The 22,270-nt window shown below is 54.0% G+C and overlaps 3 protein-coding genes across 6 annotated transcripts; 2 read left to right on the forward strand and 1 right to left on the reverse strand.

Moving 5' to 3' along the window:
* The first annotated feature begins 862 nt into the window (after positions 1-862).
* Positions 863-4,981, forward strand: Abhd14b (abhydrolase domain containing 14B). 2 transcript variants are annotated; one of them, XM_076869054.2, is made up of 4 exons: positions 863-945; positions 1,791-2,026; positions 3,401-3,642; positions 3,961-4,981. In XM_076869054.2, the coding sequence occupies exons 2-4, from the start codon at positions 1,816-1,818 to the stop codon at positions 4,138-4,140; spliced, it is 633 nt and encodes a 210-aa protein (XP_076725169.2). In that variant the 5' UTR covers positions 863-945; positions 1,791-1,815; the 3' UTR covers positions 4,141-4,981. The 2 variants fall into 2 exon arrangements, with proteins under 2 accessions (XP_076725169.2, XP_076725170.2); XM_076869055.2 differs by having other exon boundaries at positions 883-985.
* Positions 4,982-6,009: 1,028 nt separating this feature from the next.
* On the forward strand, positions 6,010-16,573 carry Pcbp4 (poly(rC) binding protein 4). Of its 3 annotated transcripts, none has more exons than XM_076869051.2 (13): positions 6,010-6,171; positions 12,462-12,624; positions 13,000-13,023; positions 13,135-13,167; positions 13,398-13,514; positions 13,744-13,875; positions 14,036-14,164; positions 14,411-14,485; positions 14,650-14,694; positions 14,772-14,835; positions 14,956-15,008; positions 15,096-15,265; positions 15,682-16,573. In XM_076869051.2, the coding sequence occupies exons 2-13, from the start codon at positions 12,544-12,546 to the stop codon at positions 15,968-15,970; spliced, it is 1,212 nt and encodes a 403-aa protein (XP_076725166.1). In that variant the 5' UTR covers positions 6,010-6,171; positions 12,462-12,543; the 3' UTR covers positions 15,971-16,573. The 3 variants fall into 3 exon arrangements, with proteins under 3 accessions (XP_076725166.1, XP_076725167.1, XP_076725168.1); XM_076869052.2 differs by having other exon boundaries at positions 15,879-16,573; XM_076869053.2 differs by lacking the exons at positions 6,010-6,171; positions 12,462-12,624 and having other exon boundaries at positions 13,403-13,514.
* Positions 16,574-17,271: 698 nt separating this feature from the next.
* Positions 17,272-18,363, reverse strand: Gpr62 (G protein-coupled receptor 62). The gene has a single exon (XM_076868910.2). It carries the CDS (start codon positions 18,361-18,363, stop codon positions 17,272-17,274), a length of 1,092 nt encoding a protein of 363 aa, XP_076725025.2.
* Positions 18,364-22,270: the final 3,907 nt, after the last annotated feature.

Consider the following 22,270-nt stretch of genomic DNA (forward strand, 5'->3'; position numbering starts at 1 on the left):
ATTTGTTGTTATGCAGCTGTTACAGGCACACACACACACACACACACACACACACACACACTCACGAGTCAGGCTTGAGTTCCTGTCTATCATGCAACCTATCCTGCTTGGCGATGTGTGACCATAGTCTGTTCTGTCCCAGGCTCAGGGCTCCGCGTGGTAACCAAACTCCGCGAAGAAGCTGTGCACAGTGCACAGAACTCGATTCTTACTGGTACCCTGCAGAGGTGGGCAACATCCCACCTATTCTACATGTGAGGAAACAGGCTTGGAGAAGTTGGGAAAACGACCAATGCCACCGGGCTGAACTTTTTTTTTTTTTTTTTAATTTTTTAATATTTATTTTTTAGTTTTCGGCGGGCACAACATCTTTGTTTATATGTGGTGCTGAGGATCCAACCGGGCCGCACGCATGCCAGGCGAGCGCGCTACCGCTTGAGCCATATCCCCAGCCCCCGACCGGGGTGAACTTTGACGGAGCCTTGCACTCAAACCTGAGAACATTAACTCTATGCCAGACATACAACTCTGCTTGGGCAGACCTGACTGGGGATGAGGGTGATAGTGGGCAAGAAGGGAGCAGCACAGGGATGCAATTCCGAAAGAGCCCGCATCCTCAAGGTGTACCGAGTCTACAGTGGGCATGTCATGAGGGCTTCGGGACCGCTTCCAGTCTCGCGCCTGGGGCATGTGGGACCGAGTGGCTTGGGGAAACTAAGGTCCCTATAAGAACAAGAGGGTTTAGTGGCGTGGACGGACCCGGAGGCAGCTTGTGGCCACAAGAGGGCGCCCTGCAGCATGGCCGGGTCCCCGCCTGAATCCCAGCCCGGGTCCCAGCCCCTGTTCCCGCCCCCGCCCTGGAGTCAACCTCTTCCCGGTTTCCCTCCCCATCCGCTGCGGACACTCGCTTGCCTCCGGTGTGCGCGAGACTTCGCCGCTCCCCAGGTACCCAACTTGCAAGCCCGACGCACTCTTTCTCTCTCTGGTCAGAACCCACTCCCACCTACCCCAAGTCTTCCCATCTGGCTTCCCAGATCCCCTCCTTCTGTGCTGCCCTGCTTCCGCATAGGTCCTCCAGACCTAGGGAGCTGAACCTTGGACCCGGGAGTAGACCGAGTGAACCATAGCGGGGAGGATTTGACAGCGCCCCTGGCCAACGCGTTGGGCCCCAGCCATTAGCACACTGAGCACCCTGCGCCCCTTGCAGGCTGGAACTCCAAAGCTCTTGCCCGCTGGGCACTTGAGTTTTGGCCTTTAGAAAATGGGCATTCTATTGTAAACTTTGGCTCCTACCGCCTGCAATGCCAACTCACCTGTACCAGAGCGTTGGGGAAGATAAGGTTGATAAGCAAATTACTTTTTGTCTATTGAGCACTTACTGTGTGCTAAACATGGTGCCTGATGGGAGCATTTTACATGCGTGGCCTCAGGTAATCCTAACCACCTATAAGCTAATCCTATGCATTGTCCCCTCCCCGTTTGTACAAAAGGATAATAGCGATGAGAACAATAACCTGTAGAAGAGCTCCGCTGTTATTTATTTTCTTAAACTCTTAATAAAATTCATAATTCTTGAGGTAGGCTTTATTATCCCCATATTCCAGATGAGGAAGCTGAGGCCCAAGGTCACACAATTAAGTGAGTGGCAGAGGCAAAAATGACCTTGAAGCTTGTTTCTAAAGCCCTGGAGGCCTCCCTGCTACCCACTCCAGACCCCTCTCTGAGAGCCTCCCTGCTCCACCTGGGCAGGATGTTCTGTGGCTCCTCATCAGTCTGGCTTTGAACCACAGGCACTTCAGAACAGCAGCAGCAGAAATGGCAAGTGTGGAGCAGCGAGAGGGCACCATCCAGGTGCAGGGCCAGAGCCTCTTTTTCCGGGAGGCACGGCCTGGAAGTGGGCAGGCCACTGGCTTCTCGGTGCTGCTGTTGCATGGTATCCGCTTCTCCTCTGAAACTTGGAAGAACCTTGGTACACTGCACAGGCTGGCCCAGGCTGGCTACCGGGCTGTGGCCATTGATCTGCCAGGTACTTCTGGAGCAGGCTTCTGGGTAGGGGTTGGGGAGGTCATATCTGGGATATGACCAGGGCCTGGGATGGGAGGACTAGGAGGACCTAAGAGTTGGGTGTACATTGTAAGCGCCTTTGAGCTTCTCTACTATTGATCTAGATGGGGCTTGGACACCACTCAGCTTCTCGCTATTATCTGAGGTATCTGAGCCTCATTTCTTCATCTGTAATGGGAGATACTGCACTCATGTATGGGGTTGCCTTTAGTGAGAATGGAATAAGACTATCCATGTGAGTATATGGCTAGTGTCTGACATACAGAAATGGGTACCCAGTTCTTTGGAAGTTAAAGTATTTTGACAGAGCCATGTTCACAGGCTGTTAGAAGATCTGAGGAGTGAGACTTGAATCTCCTGGCAACATGAAGGGCATGGCAGCACCTGATGGGTAGTTGTCATCCCACATGCAGATCTCTGAGTTGGGCTCTGGAGGAGGTAGGGACAGCCTCCAGAGAGCTTGTTAAAACCTGGACTGCAGACCCCAGCCCTGCTGTCAAGTGTGGGAAAGGAGGCCTGGCTGATCTAATCCCCTCAGAGGCCAGGGTTGGTAAGGTTTCAGGGCTCAAGGGCAGGCCTCCAGCCTGTAGGAATTGTTCCAACAGTGGGTTGGGCTGAGCTTCAGGGCAAAGGTCTGGAGCTAAATTGCCAGTGATGGGGACTGGCTGGATGCAGTGGGGCAGACCTATAATCCTAGCACCTCTGGAGGCTGAGACAGGAGGATCGCAAGTTCTAGGTCTCAAAATAAAAAGAAATGGCAGGATGTAGCTCAGTGGTAGAGTGCCCCTGGGTTCAATCCACAGTATGGTGGTGGGGAGGTGGGACTGATTGATTGGAGAGGGAAGGTATGAGTGCAAAAGCGGCCCCTCAGCCACTGTCCTCTAGGACCCCACTCTGTGTTAATTCACAGCCAGGTGCCCTTTAATTAATCAACTTATTTTCCCACAATAGTCTTCAATGGCAGGTACTTTTGTTATCCTCTTTTATCAGGGGACACTGAGCAGCTGAGAGAGGGTTGAAGGGACTTGTTAATGGTCACATGGACAGTAAATGGAGAACTGGGACTTGGATTCAGCACTGTTAGACTTCAGATCCTGATTTTTTTCCCAGGATACTGTTAGTGGGAAAGGTGGGCACAGTATGGAGGGAAATGCTTATGCTTGCCACACTTATGATAGATTAGGCCGCCATAGTTGTAAACTTGAGCTACTGGGTATAAGTAGGAACCTGGGCACAGAGAGATTAAGGTTTCCTGGGAGGGCTTCCTGGAGGAAGAGACCTTTGTTTTCCCACTCACTATCCTTGTCTTGCCTTTCCCATACCTGAATCTCTGCAGGTCTGGGCCACTCCAAGGAAGCAGTAGCCCCTGCTCCTATTGGTGAGCTGGTTCCTGGTAGCTTCCTGAAGGCTGTTGTGGATGCCTTGGAGTTGGGCTCCCCAGTTGTGATCAGTCCATCATTAAGTGGCATGTACTCCCTGCCGTTCCTCACGGCCCCTGTCTCCCAGCTCCGGGGCTATGTGCCAGTGGCCCCCATCTGTACTGACAAAATCAGTGCTGCCGACTATGCCAATGTGAAGGTACCCTTGTGTGGGAAGCTGAGACACCCCTGCCAGGAGCCTGGAAGGGTCCATCCCTGAGTCTTCCTCATCTGGGGGCTGGGTAACCAATGGGTGGCCTCTGGGGGGAAATGACTGCCAAATTCCATCCTTTTGATGTACTTATTAGATTTCTGTACTAAGCTCTGTTCTAAATTGTGTGCTGGGGCAGACACAAATCCAAGCCCCCAGCCTACTGATCCAGCTTGTCTCAGTGTGTCAGTTCCGCTGATGGCTAGAACTGACCTTCAGGAGGCTGGAATGGCAGGCCATGTTGACTCTGCTCCCATTTCCTTTCAGACTCCGGCCCTAATCGTATATGGAGACCAGGACCCTATGGGTCACACCAGCTTTGAGCACCTGAAGCAGCTGCCCAACCACCGTGTGCTAGTTATGGAGGGGGCTGGGCACCCCTGTTACCTGGATAAGCCTGAGGAGTGGCATGCAGGGCTGCTGGACTTCCTGCAGGGGCTAGCATGAGGCTCAGCCTTGCAGATGGGGGTGGACTGCCTTCCTGCCTGCCTTGGGAATCTCTCTCTTCTCCTACATGGGCTCTGGCTTATGCACATGCAACAGGTTTGTCTGTCTATAAGTCTATATGGAGTCTTGTCTTTTGGGTCTGTCTGCCTTTTTTCTGCTTTCTCTTGCAGTGACAGATTGAGAAGGTAAAATCAAGAGGGGGAAAAAAACCCTCAGGAATTGAGGAACATAACCTGGTGAAGGGTAATTGATGAGTTTCTCCTGCAGGCTTTTCTGCTTGGCCTTAACTCCTTATTCTGCCCTGCCCTCCCCTGCCCTGCCCTCCCCTGCCCTCTCCTCCCCTCCACCTCCACCTCCTTCTTTAAGCCCTACAGGCCAGCCACTCCCTCCTCCACTTCTCTAGCCCTCTTAGGCCACTTGCATGCTTACACATTTGAATCTATGTTCCCAAATAGGACCTTTCACCTGAGAGCCAAACCATACAGGTATATGTAACTCGACTGGCATGCACATTCTCATGTGCAGTGTGCATTGCATGCTTATAACACAAGTGCTTACACATGTACACTTCCACACATGCAGACCTCACTAAGGACCTCACACTGCCATCCCTTTCTGGTGACTCTCTTGCTATGCTCAGGATGTGGCCAGCCCGAGGCTCCACCCATAGGTTGCAACTGGTCCCAGCCCAGAATTGCCCCCTTCCTTCTGGGCGTTCCACACTTTCCCAGGTTATCAGGCCTGGGTCTTCTCAGCTAAGCTTGCTTCCTGCCCTGAGGTTTGGGGGTTGGGGTAGGAAGATGGATTGTAAAGGTCGGTGAAATAAAGTGCTGCAATTAGACCCCACAGGCTCTTGCTGTCTCCGGAGCACCGCCCCTACCTCCGCCCCTTGGGACTGCCACTGTCGGCCCCTCCCCCACCTTGGCGGGACCAGATGGTCCCCCTGCCCTTTGTCCACCAGACCAGATGGAAGGAAAGAGAGATTGGATTCCCCTCCCCACCCACACACACCCAGGTGCCAAGAGACTCAGCTGCGGGGGGAGGTGGAGGTCAGTGGGACCAGGCTGAGCCGATTACAGAGGAGAGGGGGAGGAATATTTGCTCCCGATGGAGTGGGGGAGGGGCAGGGGACTTGGGAACCGCTCGGCTCCTCCCCCTACTCTTTCCCTAGTAAAGAACTGAAACGGTGCCCCATCCCTTTGGACCCCTAACCCCAAAAGGATTTCTGGGTGTAGATTTGGGGGAATCACGGGGCGGGGTGCATAAGGGCCACACGGCTCTCAGGCCCCTCCTCCGGCTGGTCGGGTAACCTGTCCTGCGCGGATAAGGGCCGGGACATGCGGTGCGGAAGCTGTGGGTGGCCGAGGGGAGCGGGTCTTGGTGGGCGAGAGCCCGGAGCAGAGGATGGAGCAGAAGCGAGGAGAGCCGGGGGCGGGGCAGAGGGTCCAAGCTTGAGGTCCGAGGGACCAGAACTGGGAGCCCGGCAGCGCAGGGACTAGTGCCGAGGCCGGGATCGAGGATGCAGGGGGCTCAGCAGATACGCAGGGTCGGAAGGACTGGCCGGGTGGGAGCTGAGGGGCTCCAGGGCCTGGCGCAGTGTGAGGGGCGCGGGGAGGACCGTGGCTGGGCACCGCGCTTCAAGCTGGACCCCCTGCTCCGCCACGGCCGAGGGCTCTGGGAGCTGCAGGGGAAGGGTCGCCGGAGCCCTCCCGGAAGCGGCCGCCGCTCGGGGCGCACCGCGGCGCGCGGGGCGGGGCAGGCGGCTGCGGCACTGGGGCGGCTGGGGCGGGCCCGCCGCGCTGTAATCGGATCCGGGGAGGGGGCGGGGAGGGGCCGGGCCAGGCGGGCCGGGGGGTGGGGGGGGCGCGGAGCCGGGCTCCGGGCCGGCCGGGCTCCGCGCCTGTCAAACCCCTCATTGTTCGCAGCTGATGTCACTCGCAGTTGTGAGCGGCCGCCTCTCCCGGGGACAATGTGGGACTGAGCGGCCCAGCCGCCGCGCCGCCGCCGCCGCCGCAGGACAGCCCCAGCGAGGTAGGGCGCGGGCCGGGCGGGGCACGGCGGGCAGCGAAGTTTGGGGGTTCGGCTGGGGGCGGAGAGTTGATGCCCGAGTACGTGGGTTGGGGTCCTGGGAGACTGCGAGGAACACGTTCCTTGCCCCATAGGGCTGAGGCCTGCACAGGTGGGGGGCACTGGTCTGCCAGGAGAGCCCCCAGCACCAGGCAGGGGCTTCCTGGACCTTAGGTACCAGATTTGAGACCCCATCCCTTTCGCGCTTTTTGTTCTTTGAGCCTGCCCAGTGTTGGGGGTTCTGTCCACATCTGCTATTCTCCTGCAGCTCCTGGCTTGCACACACCCCTTCCCATTCTCTGCAGTCCTCAGAGGCACCAGACACAGACCTCCAGGCCAAGGGTGTATGCAGATGGTAGTTGGGGGTAAAAGTGGTCCCTCCTGGCTCTATTCCTATTCAACTCCTAGGTTCTGACCTAGCTTCTTGTTTGGGGTCCTGGGGGGTGGGGGTCTCTGCTACTCACTTCAGCCTGGAGCTTCTGCCTGCCTGGCCTGGGGAGGGAGGTGCCTGCCTCTTCACTCCCCTATCCCAGGACCGCCATCTTGAGACCTGTGGCACCCAGGGCCCCGCCCCACCCCAACACCCAAGGGAGTGGTCTTCAAGGGGATGTACCCTAAGCCAGTTGCATCCCCTGTTCCCAGAATATGGGGCTCTGGGTCCACAACAAGCCCAAGATGATCACCTTCTTGCTGGACCAACAGGACATGTGTCCTTAGGGCTCCCCCTTCCCCCACAAAGAGCTCTTAGACCCCAGGCACTCCCCAGGGGCTGAGATCTAGCCCTTGGGGTCACCCTCATGGCCTCAGGACCAGTACCTGGTACCCTATTGTTTCCCCATCTGAAGATCTCCTAACCCCTCCAGGTCCTGGAACCCCTTCAACTTGCAAGGCACCCCCATCCCTGCCCCCACCCCCTAGCCTTCATCAGCATGCAGGCTCAGACTGCCCAAACACAAGGGGATTGTTCTCCTTGCATGCCCAGGGTGGGGGGCTGGGAGCAGGCGGCCCACACACCCTGGCAGGCCCAGGCCGTGGGGAGGCTGACTTGCCCCACCCTGTGTCCCCAGACAGGCTCTGTCCACTTACCCTACTCCCATCACTGCCTCTCTCCTCCAGTCTCCATCACCATTGCCCAGTGGCACCAACCTCTTGAGGAATGAGCACTGAGCTGCCCAGGTGGACCCCGGGTTCTCACAGTCTGCCAGTTGTGGCATGTAGTCTTACAAACAATTCCCTTATATTCTGGACCTCAGGTTCTTCTCTTGATTGGTGAAGCCTTTCTAGTTGTGATAGGCTGAACCCAACTCAGTTCTGTGAAACCTATCCCATGCTCTAGTGCTTCTTACAACCCCCCCTTCTTGGGTGGCCTATTCTGATTCCCTAGAAATCTCAAAACACAGTCCAAATACTTCATTCCAGCAACATGCCCAGGGAGCCTCTAGACCCCCCAAAACAGCAGGAGTAGGGGCTACTGGTTTCTGAGAAAGAATTGAGAATCCTATCCAGGTAGAGCCTGGCTCTCTGCCCATGTGGCTAGTCCTTCAACCCTGGGACCTTAGGTGAGCCTCATGGTCTCTAGCGATCTCAGGCCCTGTGAGCCCTAACAATTCTGCCTGTATTCTGAGCCTGGTCCTGTCTCAAATTTCTTATCCTCCTGCATCTCTCAGGGTAGTGGAAGGATGGGCTCTGAAATGCTCAACTGGGATTCCTTTGAGTTACAGCCATATCTTTGGGGGCACAGAGGCCTGAGTGTGGGGAAGGCTCCACAGAGGAGGTGGCATTTGGGAAAGATTTTGATAGAGAGTGAGGAGGATGGGCCTTTCAAACTGGGATCATCAGCCTGGGCAAAGGCCCAGAGGCCTGGAGGTGGTAGGAGGTGGTTCTGCAGCCTGACCTGTATGGGGGATGGGGTAGAGATGAGACAAGAAGAGTTAGCAGGGGATGGACCATGAAGGGCCTTGATTGCCTGTCTATGGGTTTACTCCTTGGGTTCTGGGAATCATGGCTACTGAGCAGCAGAGAAAGTGCGCTGTCTTTAGCATGGAGAATGGAAGCCGGAGACCTTTCTCAATTTGAGCGAGATCATGCAGGAGTGGGTACCAGTGAGTGGTGCTGTGGCTTTTCTCCTGAGCCCAATCTGGTTTCCCTTGGTTGTGAAGACTCTTTGGAGGCTATCTAATGATGCCCTGAGGAGGGGAGGCTGTAGCATTTATAGCTTCTGATAAGGGGACCTTATCAGAGGTCCCCTTTCCAAGCTCCTCCTTCTTTACTTTGTCTATGAAATAGACCCAAAGCAAGAAGCCAGAGTCTGGAGCTTATAGACCCCAGGCTGCTCTCCTATACTCCCCTTCTCCCTCCAAAGGGAGACTGAAAGGCTGAGGCTGGGCCCGTGGTCTGAGGGGCAGTTTTTGTGGTGGTCTAGCTAATCAGCAAGGGTGAGTATCCCTCAATTAGGCTACAGGCAGGGGAGCCAGTAGCCCTCCATGCTGACCCCCTGCCCCCTGCCCAGTGTCCACCTTCTGCCACACCCTGCCTTGCCTGATGCTCTGAGCCATTCCCTAGCATCACTGGGTGTGGCCCGCATGACAGCTTTTGGAATAGGAGAAGTAAGCTGCTAGGTTGGGAGCTGGGAGAGCTGAGGGAGAAATTGAGGGATGTGAGGTGGGGGATAAAGCTGAGACTGGATCCCCCTTTCTCTCATCCAGGTGGGTCCACAGGCCCCAACTGGTCCAGATACTCTGGCCAGAAGAGACAAGGGAATCCCCAAGGGGTGGGCCAGTCTACTTGAGTTGCCTAGCCCCAGGAGCCCTCCCCTCCCCCGGATTGTTCTTGCTCCAGAACAAAGCCAGGGTGGACACTTGATCCCTGCATGTGGGGGGAGCTGGCTAAGCCCCCGGCCCTTTGATTGGGCAGCTGTCATGGGAGAGAGACAGCTGGGGGGGAGGGGCAGGAAGGGGCAGCCACCATCGCTTACACAGCTGTCACCCCCCCACCCCTTCCAGCCTGAGTGGCAGAAAGCCAGGGACAGAAGGAGTGGGCACCGGGTCTGGGGAAGGGGCCTGGGGAGCAGGAGGGAAAGCCCGAGGTCAGAGGCCTGATCTGAGCTTGGTATGTTCTGCCAGGGAGCCCTGCTGACCAGAGGGGGCTGGGCACCCTCAGAGGTGAGCTGGAGGTCAGTGTGGCATGATGTGTGGCTGCCACGTGGGTGGCCCAGCAGAGACCCAAGACCCACCAGATTGGAGCAGCAAGTAACTCGCTAGAGCCCCAGGGAGGGCAGGGGAGCCAGTAAAGCTTAACGGGGCTGCTTATTTTTAGGGCCATAGGAGAATAACCTGAAAGACATAGATCAGGATCCCTTGTTCTCTCTGAAAGACAGGAAAGATCTTGAGGGTCTCTCAGAACAGAAAGGACACAAAGAAACCAGCAAGTCTTCCCCCATCCCATCCCCCAAACATAGTACAGGTGGGTAAACTGAGGTCCTGAGATCAGGGGAAGGCTGGGCCAAGGTCACCAGTTGAATTTAGGGCAGTGAGTCTCTTTTGCAGACCCAGGTGTCTTTTTCATGGCCGGAGCTCCAGTTCTGGCCAGGTTCCAGCCCTCCTGCCCTGTTTTTCCTGGGGCTACAAGAGGTGATGAGACAGTATGGGGACAGTGTCATTTCTCCCAAAGGATACCACCCCAAAGAGATCCCTTTGCCCCACCCCCAAATTCTGGAGTTCAGGACTGTTTTTTTGGACTACCTGTCAGTCCTCTCCAAACAAGACCCACTAGCCACTGTCCACTAGCCAAGCAGGGGTTTCTGAGACAACCAAAGCCTGCAATCCCACCCTGAAAAGCCCAAACTCCAGAAAGAGGACTAGCAGACCAACCCGAAAGGGGACACACATGGGGCCTGATTCAGGCCCATGCTAGCAGGTAGGACCCTGCTAGTCTCTTAATTCCCCTTCTCTCTGTGACCTTGGGCAGGTTAAGACCCTCTTTAGGTATCAGGTTCCCCTTCTGTGCAGCGAAATCATCTCAGATCACCAGGATGTTTGAGCACCTTCTCTGGCCCAGCTCTGAACTGAGCCCCAGGGGACACAAGCAGAAGGTGGCAGCCTTGGCTCCTACTCTAAGGGGCTCCCAGGCTTGGCTGCCCAGGGAGACAGAAACCAAGCACGTCATCACAGTGCTTTGATGGGGGAAGTGCAGGCAGCCAGGGGAATGTCTAGCAAGGGCAGCCAGCATGAGGTTGGCCAGGATGTCCAGAGAGCACAGTCCCTGCGTCTACTGCTGATCTCTACCCTTTGGTGAGCCTGTGGCAGGACTCAAATGGAAGGAGGAGCAGGTGCCTAGGGAAATGAGCCGGGGAACAGGGCTGTCATCCTCATTTTGTATAGATGAGGAAAAGGATACTGCATGCTGTACAGTGGCTTGCTCAGGTTTCCTGAGAAAAAACAGGCAGAGAGCCCCACTTCCCACTTCCCATCTATGCTCCACTAGTGCGAGGGGAGTTTAGAAGAGGGCCTTGGACAGAGCTCTGTGCCCTTGACCCTTATGTTAGAATGGGACAGGGGGTTGAGGAGAAAGATATCGAGAGGCCTTCCAGGTGCTTCATATCCAGTACACTCATCCTTTGCCCCCATGTTCTTCCAGGCAGAAGAAATTTGTAGGGGGAGGGCTTAGTCTGGGCCCAGACTTGGCATCAGTTGGTCCCACTCCCTGTCTTTCATGTGTTTTGGTCCCTCAGTGAGCTCCTCATCAAAAGCTGAACCTTGGAGGGAGATGGCCTCTGAAGAAGGATTTCTAAGCAGGATTAAGTTCAGGATTAAATTGGGGCACGAAAAGGGGTCGGGTGGGGAGGGTTGGTGGCTGAGCTAATCCCAGTAGCTAATCTCAGGCTCCACCTTCCTCCATCAGTTAATGGCCTTGACATTCTTTCGGCCCACCAAATACCTTTCTTACCAAGTACAGTCCCAAGGAAACATCATCTGTTTTATAAGTGAGGAAACCAAGACCCCAGAATTCAAAACGAGTTTTTTGTGATACAGTAGAAAGTGGTCAAGGCAGGGAATGTGGCCAGCCTGGATGTTTCTTGCCTTCTGTGCCCAGGGCCATTCTCCACAAATAGGAAAGGGACTGGAAACACTGTTGTGCCGACTGCTGACCAACCCCCGCCCCTATTGAGTGCTGAGTGCATCCTGCCCAGAGCTATCTGCAAGGAGCCTCAACTCTAGTGACCTCTAGTAGATGGGACGCCTCTGGGGGTGGCCTTTGCCAGACAGGGGGAAGGAAGGGCAGGAGGGCTAGAGCCTCACCACCCACCTGGCCACCCTCCCTTCAAGATCTCCATTGTCTGCATCAGCTTACTCTCCAGCCGCTGCTTTGCACAAAAGCCAGTGTGCTCTGGCCTCATCCTGCCAGGGTGAGGAGAGGAGCCATAGTTGGGCCTTTGGTGTCCATCTGACTCCATTCTTGTCTTGTTTGCAGGAGGTGGGCAATATAATTGGGAAGGGAGGTGCCCAGTTCTCCTCCTTTTACTTAAACTTTCAACCTTAATTCCACCTTCAAGATCCTATCCACAGGGACCCTCTCTTTCAGGGAAGGGGCTGCCGTTTTTTGATTCTCATAAGTTTCCTAGTTAATTCCTCTTTTTTTGGGGGGGGGGATGCTAAGGATAGAACCTAGAGCCTCATGCATGCTAGTCAAGCACTCAGTCACAACCCCAGCCTTTCTCTAATATATGAGAGAAATGGGGTACTTTATGAATGCACTTATCTCATTTTAATTCTCATAACTTGAGGGTAAAAATTAATATCCCTTTTGAAGATGGGGAAGTTGAGGCTCAGAAGGATTAAATGACCTATTACACAGCTAGCAAGACACACAAAGCACACTGGTCAGAGGGATATTTATTTTTGATACTAGGGATTGAATCCAGGGGTACTTTACCACTAAGCTACACTCTAGCTCTATAATTTCTTTCTTTCTTTCTTTTTTTTTTTTTTTTTAGCTTGAGACAGGGTCTTGCTAAGTTACTTAGGGGCTGCCAAGTTGCTGAGGCTGGCCTTGAACTTGTGATCTTCCTGCCTCAGTCTTCCAAGTTACTGAGATTACAGGCATGTACCACTATATTCAGCCAGGGACATTTACAAATCAAAGTTTATTCTATCTCCCTTTTCTGGAACTAGTCTGGCTCTGGGGTCCCTGTGTAAGGGGAGGGTCAGGGTGAGCTGGGCTACTCTCTGAAACCCCTTCTTCATTGCCTCTGCCAGAGCCGGCCAGGCCACAACGTGAACGTGAACGTGGACGTGGACACACTCCCTGGCTACTGTGGCCCCAGCCCCGCCTGACAGGATGAGCAGCTCAGATGCGGGGCTGGAGGAGGAGCCAGAGCTTAGCATCACCCTCACACTGCGGATGCTGATGCACGGGAAGGTGAGTGGGTGGGGCTGCCAAGGCTTGGGACTGTTGGAGGCAAGGCAGGGCAAAGCTGGGCCAAAGCAAATTTGATCTCAGGAATCTTGTCTTCTGTGGATCCCCTGTCTGAGGGAGGGGAGGAGTCATCCATGAGACATTGGTGTCCATCTAACTGTATTCTTTTTTGGTATGGGGATTTAACCCAGGGGCTCAATCACTGAGCCACATCCTTTAAAAAAAAATATTCTAGAGAGAGAGTCTAAGTTGCTTAGGGCCTCGCTAAAATGTTGAGGCTGACTTTGAATTCATGATCCTGCTTCAGCTTCCCAAGCCAGTGGGATTACAGGCGTGTGCCACTGTGCCTGGCTAACTATATTCTTGTCTTGTTTGCAGGAGGTGGGCAGCATAATTGGGAAGGTAGGTGCCTAGTTCTGCTCTTTATGTCCTTTTCAACCTGAGGCCTCAGCCCAGGGTAGGAGGCCATGACCACTCTGGCTAAGAGCAATTATCTTGCTTTGTATCCCACAGAAGGGCGAGACTGTAAAGCGAATCCGGGAACAGGTGAGGATGGAGTTTGGGGGAGGAATACAGGGTACTTGATAATAGAAGGGAGGGGAGACCCCTGTCCCATCTTCTCCCTGAACCATTCCATCTGCAATGACCAGTGAGTGCCTGAGAGGGTGGTGGCCTCCAAGCTTGGCTGGGGCCTGGTGACTTGGACAGGCAGAAAGACTCCTGGCCCCAGAGTGGGGAAGGTACCCTGCTGCCCAGCATTTGTCCTGTACCCGCAGAGCAGTGCCCGGATCACCATCTCTGAGGGCTCCTGCCCTGAACGCATCACCACCATCACTGGGTCTACAGCAGCTGTCTTCCATGCAGTCTCCATGATTGCTTTTAAGCTGGATGAGGTCTGTGGATGGCTGGGTGGGAGTCCAAGGGTGGTTCCCTGGGAGAAACTTGACTCCTACTCAAGATAGCAGCAATGAATGGGAGGGAAGGTCAAGCCCAGGGCAGTGTTCCCTTGGAGGAGGACTGGGGAGGGTTACCTCCTTATGCCTCAGCAGAACAGGGCGTGATGAGGGTTGGAAGGAGTAGTGGGAGTGTGTGTGTGGCCAATCCGCCATCTCCCTGCTCCAGGACCTTTGTGCTGCTCCTGCAAATGGTGGCAATGTCTCCAGACCTCCGGTGACCCTGCGCCTTGTCATCCCTGCCAGCCAGTGTGGCTCACTGATTGGGAAGGCTGGCACCAAGATCAAGGAAATCCGAGAGGTGAGGGAAGAAGGACGCCACCTAGAGGGAGTCCCCACCCTCTAATAGTGAGAGGGGAGCTGGGCTTATGGTTTCAGACCCTCTGGGGAGCTCTGAGGCTGGGCAGCCCTTCTCTGGGCTCTCAGAGTAGCCAGACATAGCCCCGGCTTTCTATTTGCAGACTACAGGTGCCCAAGTGCAAGTGGCAGGGGATCTGCTCCCCAATTCCACAGAGCGTGCTGTCACTGTGTCCGGGGTGCCTGATGCCATCATTCTGTGTGTGCGCCAGATCTGCGCTGTCATCCTGGAGGTGCTGCCTGTGATCAGGGAGGGGGGCAGGAGATGGGCCCTGGGCCTCCTTTGTCGGGCACCCAAAAGCCCATACCTAGGACACCAGATGGGGTAGGGCAGGGCTTCAGGGATGGAGTCTGAGCTCCAGAGTGTAGGGATGCATTTATCTGGGGGTCACGGGGAGGGCCTTGAGGCCACTTGACCTTTAGAGAGAGAACTGGGGCCCGAGAGGATTCTGACAGAGTCTCCCATTTGTGCCTTCTAGTCCCCACCCAAAGGAGCCACTATCCCCTATCATCCGAGCCTCTCTCTAGGTACTGTCCTTCTCTCTGCCAACCAGGTAAGGGGAACAGCGGGAGGGACAAGAAGAATTACCAGAAGAAGGGGAATCAAGATGGAGGGAGGGGGTGGAAAAGGGAATTGGGTATCGGAGGAGATGGGGAGGAGTGGTCCTGCCCTGGCTTGTCGCAGTAACCACCTTTTAACATCACTTTGTCCCCTCAGGGCTTTTCTGTCCAGGGTCAGTATGGAGCTGTGACTCCTGCTGAGGTAAGTGACCTACAGCCCAAGCATGCCTTCCTAAATCAAGCCTCCTCTAACCTCTGACCCCTCTTTTTTTGGCATAGGTCACCAAGCTCCAGCAGCTCTCGGGCCATGCAGTCCCCTTTGCCTCACCCAGTGTGGTGCCAGGTAAGCAGCCTCTGCACAAGGAGGCGGGGGCAGATCCCATGAGGCGAGGCAGCCCCCTAGAATGGAAATGGGGGTCCTGAGAGACCTAGAACCACACTCAGTCTCTCTTCTCCACCTTAGGACTGGATCCTGGCGCACAGACCAGCTCACAGGAGTTCTTGGTTCCCAATGACGTGAGCAGGGGATGGGGTGGCTGGAGGATGGGTAAAGGATCTGGGAATCTGACCTTTGCCCAGGGTTAAATTCTGCCTCTTCCTTAGCTGATTGGCTGTGTGATCGGGCGTCAGGGCAGCAAGATCAGTGAGATCCGGCAGATGTCAGGGGCACACATCAAGATAGGGAACCAAGCCGAGGGTGCTGGCGAGCGGCACGTGACCATCACTGGCTCGCCAGTCTCTATCGCCTTGGCTCAGTACCTCATCACTGCCTGGTGAGCATGGGGTGGGCGGCAGTGGGGTGATTGTAGGTGGGGAGGGGAGAGCTGACCCCCTTTCCTTCTGGACTGATCCTCTGCCTTCCCTAACATCCTTCCCTTTCCTCATGGTATTCTACCTAAGTCACCCATGTTGCCTCATCTTTTTACTCTGTACCCATCTCTCATATCCTCTTTCTCCACTGCTCTTTTCCCTGGACCTTTGGTCACCCCATTTCTGCTCTCTCCCCATACTATATCTGCTTGTCCTTTCTGCCCTCCTCACCTTTCCACCTTGCCCATCTTCCTCCCAAACACATTCAACCTGTCTCTTCTCTCCTGTCCTTTGGCTAATCTAATGCCATAATCTGCCCTCATTACTCCTGTCTCATTTCCACTTTCCCTTCATCTCCCCTCTATATCCCTCTCTCCAGTCTAGAGACGGCCAAGTCTACCTCTGGGGGGACGCCTGGCTCAGCCCCCGCAGACCTGCCCGCCCCCTTCTCGCCGCCCCTGACGGCCCTGCCCACAGCTCCCCCAGGCCTGCTGGGCACACCCTATGCCATCTCCCTCTCCAACTTCATCGGTCTCAAGCCTGTGCCCTTCTTGGCTCTACCACCTGCTTCCCCAGGGCCACCCCCGGGTTTGGCAGCCTACACTGCCAAGATGGCAGCGGCCAATGGGAGCAAGAAAGCTGAGCGGCAGAAATTCTCCCCCTACTGAGGCCAGCTGAGGCACAGGCGGGGGCAGGCAGGACCACAGGCAGGGGGCTGCCTCCGCATCCTACCTGCCCATGGAGACTCCACCCTGGGGTCCCAAACACCGCTAATGCCAGACGCATGGATGCACCCCCTACCCTGCCCTGGTCTTTGGAGTTCCCCCCTCTTGGAGAGGGGGCAGTTTCTGGCCCAGGGTTCTGGGAGCTATGACAGCCCCAGGACAGGAGGCAGTACCCCTTCAGCTCTGTGCTTGGATTCAGGGAGCAGCCAGGGGCCTCCCTAGTGCTCCACCAGGGAGGGTGGTCACCCAGGTACTCTCAACCCTTAGGGCTTCCTGGCCTACTGCCCCATTGTAGGAATCAGGGAGGAGGGCTGAGGGTCGGCTGGGGCCGTTTCTCTTCACCTCCCTGCAGATTCCTGCTGCTTCCACTGATCTCCTTTTGACTGGAATGGACTGGTTGGGCTTGTCAGGGGGCAACCCAAAGAGGCGACTCTGCCGGGTAGCTGGGGGAGTGGCCTGGGGGCAGGGGCCCAGTTCTCAGCAGCAGACACTCTGTACAGTTTTTTCAATCCCTGTTTTTGAATAAATATTCTCAGCGACCAGAAAGCTGTGAAATAACTGGTGTTGGGGTGGCAAAACCTCCAGAAAAGGGGTATAGCTGAAGCCCCAGAGGACCTCCCATCTGTGAATCCACCAGCCCCAGTTGGGCCACAGCCCCTTTCACATGCCAGTTCTGGGATTCCAAGACTCTTTGGTGTGGGTCATGTTGTCCAGCCTTGCTATGAGCACCAAATTGATCCAGTTGTTCTCTGGGCATTTTAGAAGCAGATAGAAGAGTTTCAGTGGCTCTGTCCAGACTTCTTGCTGCACACATCAGGGAAGTCCTAAGTTTCTCTATTGGTTTCTTTTGCTGTGGATGTAACTTACACCTGCCCTGTTTGGTCCATCACTTTGGCTGGAAGCCCTTAGGATTCTCTTCTTTGTGACCCTGCCCACCTCTCTCTCCTCCCTGGATCTGGAGATATCCATGAATCCCACAGCCTACAGTGGAGGGCGCCTTAGAAATGGTACAGGGAACAAAAGGGAAAACTGAAGCCTTAGGGAGGGTAGGTTTGGGCATAAGGCCATGCAATGTTGGGTCCCAACCCAGGATTCCAGAGAAGCCTCTGGGCCTTGCCAAACTGTAGGCAATCTTCTCTTCATGTTCCAGAGCTGAAAGTCCAAGCAAGGCACCTGCTTTGACCTGTGCAGGGGGCTGGATGGGCCCCCTCTAATCCTATTCTTTCTCCAGCTTAGGAGAGTTCTCAGGTGGCCTCTGGCATGCTTGGACTCTGTCCTCCTGCCAATTCCCTGGCAGGATCTGGTGCCTCAGAAGGGCCTAGGGCAGGGCCCTGTGGGGGTCCCTGGAGACGTTGCAAGAGTGCCCGCGGTTGCCAGGCGTGCAAAGTGCAGGTTCCAAGGGTCCGGGGCAACGCACAGCGGGTGAGGCGACCCAGTGTCAAACGGATGGGGCGCTGCAGCAGGCCATACAGAAAGGGGTGTGCCGCGAAGGCCGAGTAGGCTACCCAGGTGACAGCCGCCTCAGCCTCTGCGGCCCGCGCGGCAGGCGCCAGGCACGCGCAACCATAAGGCAGCCAGCAGGCTGCAAATTGGCCCACGGCCAACGCCGGGGCTAGGGCCGCCTTGCCCCCAGGCAGGCGAGGCCGGAGGGGTGGCAAGAAGGAGAGGCGGCTGTCCAGAGAGTCAGAGCGCAGCCGGGACACGCGCGCGGGTCTCGGGGGCCTCAGGGCTGCGCGGCGGGCCACAAGAAAGATGCTGCTGTAGGCGCCAAGCAGCAGGAGCGCTGGCAGCGCGAAGGCCAGCAGCGCCCAGAGCGGCCGGAAGGGCCCGAGGCCACCGACCAGGACCGAGCAGCGAGCTGGGGCAGGGGGCGGTGCGGGAGGAGGCCCGAGGAGGGAGAGCGCCCCCAGGAGCCCGGCTACCGCCCACACGGCGGTAAGGACAAGCCCCGGCGGCGGCCACAAGCCTGGCCGCAGCGGGTGCACTATGAAGCGGTAGCGCGCTAGGCCGAGCGCGGCCACACCGAGCGTGCAGGCAGGCAGCAGCGCTGCGGAGAGGAAGCGTGCAGCGCGGCACGGCTCAGGCCCCAGGCGCACGCCGCCCAGCCCGGGCGGTGGTGCGGCCAGCAGGCCGAGCGGCATGATGGAAGCGGCTGCCAGCAGGTCCACGATGCACAGGTGCACCAGGTAGAGCGCGTCTTGTAGTCCTGGAGTACGCAGCACCACGACCAGCAGCGCACCGTTGCCCAGCAGTGCCCCCACCTCCACAAGAACCGCCAGGATCAAACCCACCGAACCTGCGATTTCTGTGGCGTTCAGCCCTGTGGTGTTGGCCATTTGAGCGCTCAGGCTTCACCTGTGTTGGTATGCGGAGAGCAAATTCGAGCCTCCAGCTCCAGGATTCCCATCACCTGTCCCTTCTTTGCTCCTCCGGCCCCTCACTTCATAGGCCGCCCAGAAGGTGGCCTCGACGCCCAGGCTGCCATCCTCTTGGGGGCTTGGCCGGCCTCATGGAGGGCTGCAAGGCTAAGTTGGCCGGCTCTCTCCCCCTGCCCCAGCCCAGATTCAGCAACTCAGCTTCTGTCGGAGATGGTACTGGCTGTCACTCTGATGTTGCACTTTGGAGACACAGAGCTGGCAAGGGAGGGGCAGGGCCTGGTGCCAGCCCCCTGGGTCCTAGCAGCTGCCAGCTGGAGGCTGGAGGCTCTGCTGTGAAAGCGCCTGAGGGTGCCTGTTGGGGCGGGTATGGGGGAGGCACAGCAGGTGTGTAGATTTGGAGGCAACCAGACTCAGTTCTGCCTTTCCCAGGGATGGGAAGTGGGGGTAATCAGATCAGTTGATCCATATACTGAAAGAAACTGAGGTACCAGTCAGAAAAACGGGAGTAGGAAGACTCTTATGTATGCTCTGGCTCCTGGAAGGGCTAGTTCTCTCAGAAAGCATGTTGGAAAAGTCCCAGGGTATAGTATGTAGTAGGTGCTCAGGTAATAGGATCTTGATATAGAATAGGTGCTCCATGATGTTGAGTGGAATAAATGAGAGGAGGCCTTGGCAGGCAACTGCTGGTTGTTTTTTGAGTGATATTAAGTAAATCTTGAGCTCTACTTAATTTTTCACAATGATATGGGAATAGAAATCCTGCAATTACCTTTTGTGTGGGATAGGGCAAATGAGAAAAAATATTGATATTGATGGAAATCCAGGTTCTTACTGTTTGAGATGGGAGGAAATATGGAGTTGGGGAAGAATGGACTCAGTTACTAAATTGGAATTGAGGGCTGAGGATTAGCTCAGTTGGTAGAGTGCTTGCCTTGCATGCATAAGGCCCAGGGTTCAATCCCCAGTACCACACACACATACACACACAGAGAAAAAAAAAAAAAAAACTAAATTGGAATTGGAAAAGTAGATATTTTGTAAGTTCTGAGCCATGTTTTCCAAAAGGACTTAAAAGCAATGACACTCCAGTATCAAGGAGCACATTTATTTCCCAGGTCTTCAATTCTAAACACCACTGCCTGCTCCAGAGAGCCAAGTCTCCTTGGAGAAATGGCTAATTCCAGATTTGTATAAGATGAACCTGGAACATCCTGTGATGCTAGAAAGTAAGGAAATGCTCAAAAGATGACAGGGGCACGCAATGGAACTTCTGACCAAATCTGGACAATTTGAAAATTAAAATAAATAATGATAGTAATGGATTAAAATCCATTGGATAAAGTAAGAATCCATGAATCTGTACTAATAAGGAAAGAAAGAGCCAGGCATGGTAATATCACCTATAATCCCAGTTTTTGGGAGGACCAGGCAGGAGGATCAAAAATTTGAGGCCAGCCAGGGCAACTTAATGAGACCCTTTTCTTTCTTCCTTCTCCCTCCCCTTCCCTTTCCCCTCTCCTTCCCTCCCTCCACCCCTCCCTCCTTTCCTCCCTTCCTTTCTTCTTTCTTGAATCCAGGGGTGCTTAACCACTGAGCCACATCCCCAGCCCTTTTTATACTTTTTTAAATTAAAAAAGAACTTTTTTGTAGTTGTGGATGGATTGAATGCATTTGTTTATTTTTATTTGTTTATTTTTTAAAAAAAATTTTTAGTTGTAGTTGGACAACAATATCTTTATTTATTTTTATGTGGTGCTGAGGATCCAACCCAGTGGCTCACACATGTGAGGCAGGTGCTCTACCACTGAGCTATAGCCCTAGCCCTTGTTTGTTTTTATTTTTATGCGGTGTTGGTGTTGAGGATTGAACCCAGTGCCTCACACTCTGGCAAGCACTCTGCCACTGAGCTATGGCCCCAGTCCCTTTTAAAATTTTTGAGGCAGGATTTCAGTAAGTTACTTGCAGAAGCTGGCTTTGAACTCGAAATCTTTCTCCCTCAGCCTCCTGAGCTGCTGGGCTTACAGGCATGTGCCTCCATACCCAATTTAGTGAGACACTTTTCAAGATAAAAAATATTTTTAAAAGGGATGGGGGCCCGGGCACAGTGGTACACGCTTGTAATCCCAGAAGCTGGGGAGGCTGAGGCAGGAGGAGTGCAGTTCAAAGTCAGCTTCAGCAATTTAGTAAGGCACTAAGCAATTTAGCAAGACCCTGTCTCTAAATAAATTATAAAAAAGGGCTGGGGATGTGGCTCGGTGGTCAAGTGGTTAAGTGCCCCTATTCAATACCTGGTACAAAAAAAAAAAAAAAAAAGGTGGGGGGTGTGGGGTGGGGAAGTAGCTCTATGGTAGAATGTCAGTAGATTGAATTCCTAGTACTGTCAAAAGAAATTTAAAATGAAAAAGGAAAAATGGAAAGGAAAAAATAAGTATAAAATACACAATGGAGCTCAGTAACTTCTATTTGTAATCATCTTAGTAAAAATTGAGTCAGTTGATTGAGTTCAAGTAAATAATATTGATGGATGCTGAAGTTTGTGGGTGATAGTTGGGGAGGAATGGGTATTTATAGCTCACATTTCCCCAAAGATGACTGGCTAATTACAAAGGGCATAAGTAGCATGTTACAGTGGAGAAACTTGGTGGATATGCCTCAATGAAGTGATTAAATTTAATTAATGTCTCCAAGTAAAGGACATGTCCCTCCTGATATAATTCTCGGAAGGCACATCATTTTATGTAGTTTCCTGCCCATGAAATACCTGAATCTACTAAGGACAAAATTCCAGAGAAACTCAATAAGATATATTATATGAAACATCTTGCCTACACTCTTTGAGACTGTCAATAATGTCAGTTATAAAAGAAAAATAGGACTGAGGAAAAACTTTGGATTAATGGACACTAAAGAGATACAAGAAGGCACTGGTGCATACCTGTAATCCCAGTGACTTGGGAGGCTGAGACAGGAGGATCCCAAGTTCAAAGCCAGCCTCAGCAATAGTAAGGTGCTAAGCAACTCAGTGAGACCCTGCCTCTAAGTAAAATACAAAATAGGGGTTGAGTACCCCTGTGTTTAATCCCCGGTACCAAAAAAAAAAAAAATAGTAACAAAATAAAGAGACATAAGAGTTGAATACAGGGCTAGGGATGTGGCTCAAGAGGTAGCGCGCTCGCCTGGCATGCGTGAGGCCCAGGTTCGATCCTCAGCACCACATACAAACAAAGATGTTGTGTCTGCTGAAAACTAAAAAATAAATATTAAAAAAAAATAAAAAAAAAAGAGTTGAATACAGACATGACCCTAGACTGGGTCCTGACCTGTTCTCCAGCACCAGTATCACCTAGGGGTAGGGTCACCTGGGGTGATAACTGCTATTGCTTTCATGATTGCAGAGCTATTCCCCTCCAACAGATGCATAACTTTTTTGTAATATTCAGAGATGAGACACTGGGATATCTGATGCTAAGACATGAAGAATGCTTGATTCACCTGGCAATGTCTAGGGTAAAGGTCGGAATCACCAGGTGGGTCCCTGAATGATAAACAATTTAGTTAGTGGTGAGGGTCCTCTTTGGAGACTCAATGATTAGAGGAGACAGAGTGTTTCAGTGTGGCCCTTGGGTGGGCTGGGATAAGTGTATGATCCATGTTAGCCCATGTGAGTGCCCACTCCTTGGAGTAGAACTAGAGCTGCCATGTGCTGGTTCACCACAGAGAGAAAGGAGGCCCAGGCCTGGAAAATTGTGGCACAAACAAGCAGAGTCCAGAGGTTCATGTTTAATAAACTTGCCTATGAACATCAGAATTTTAGCATATTGTGAAGAACATACCTATCAGATGTATAGACTAGGCCAGTGTGGAT

Source organism: Callospermophilus lateralis, chromosome 10 (assembly GCF_048772815.1).
Source record: "Callospermophilus lateralis isolate mCalLat2 chromosome 10, mCalLat2.hap1, whole genome shotgun sequence".
Lineage (NCBI taxonomy): Eukaryota > Metazoa > Chordata > Mammalia > Rodentia > Sciuridae > Callospermophilus > Callospermophilus lateralis.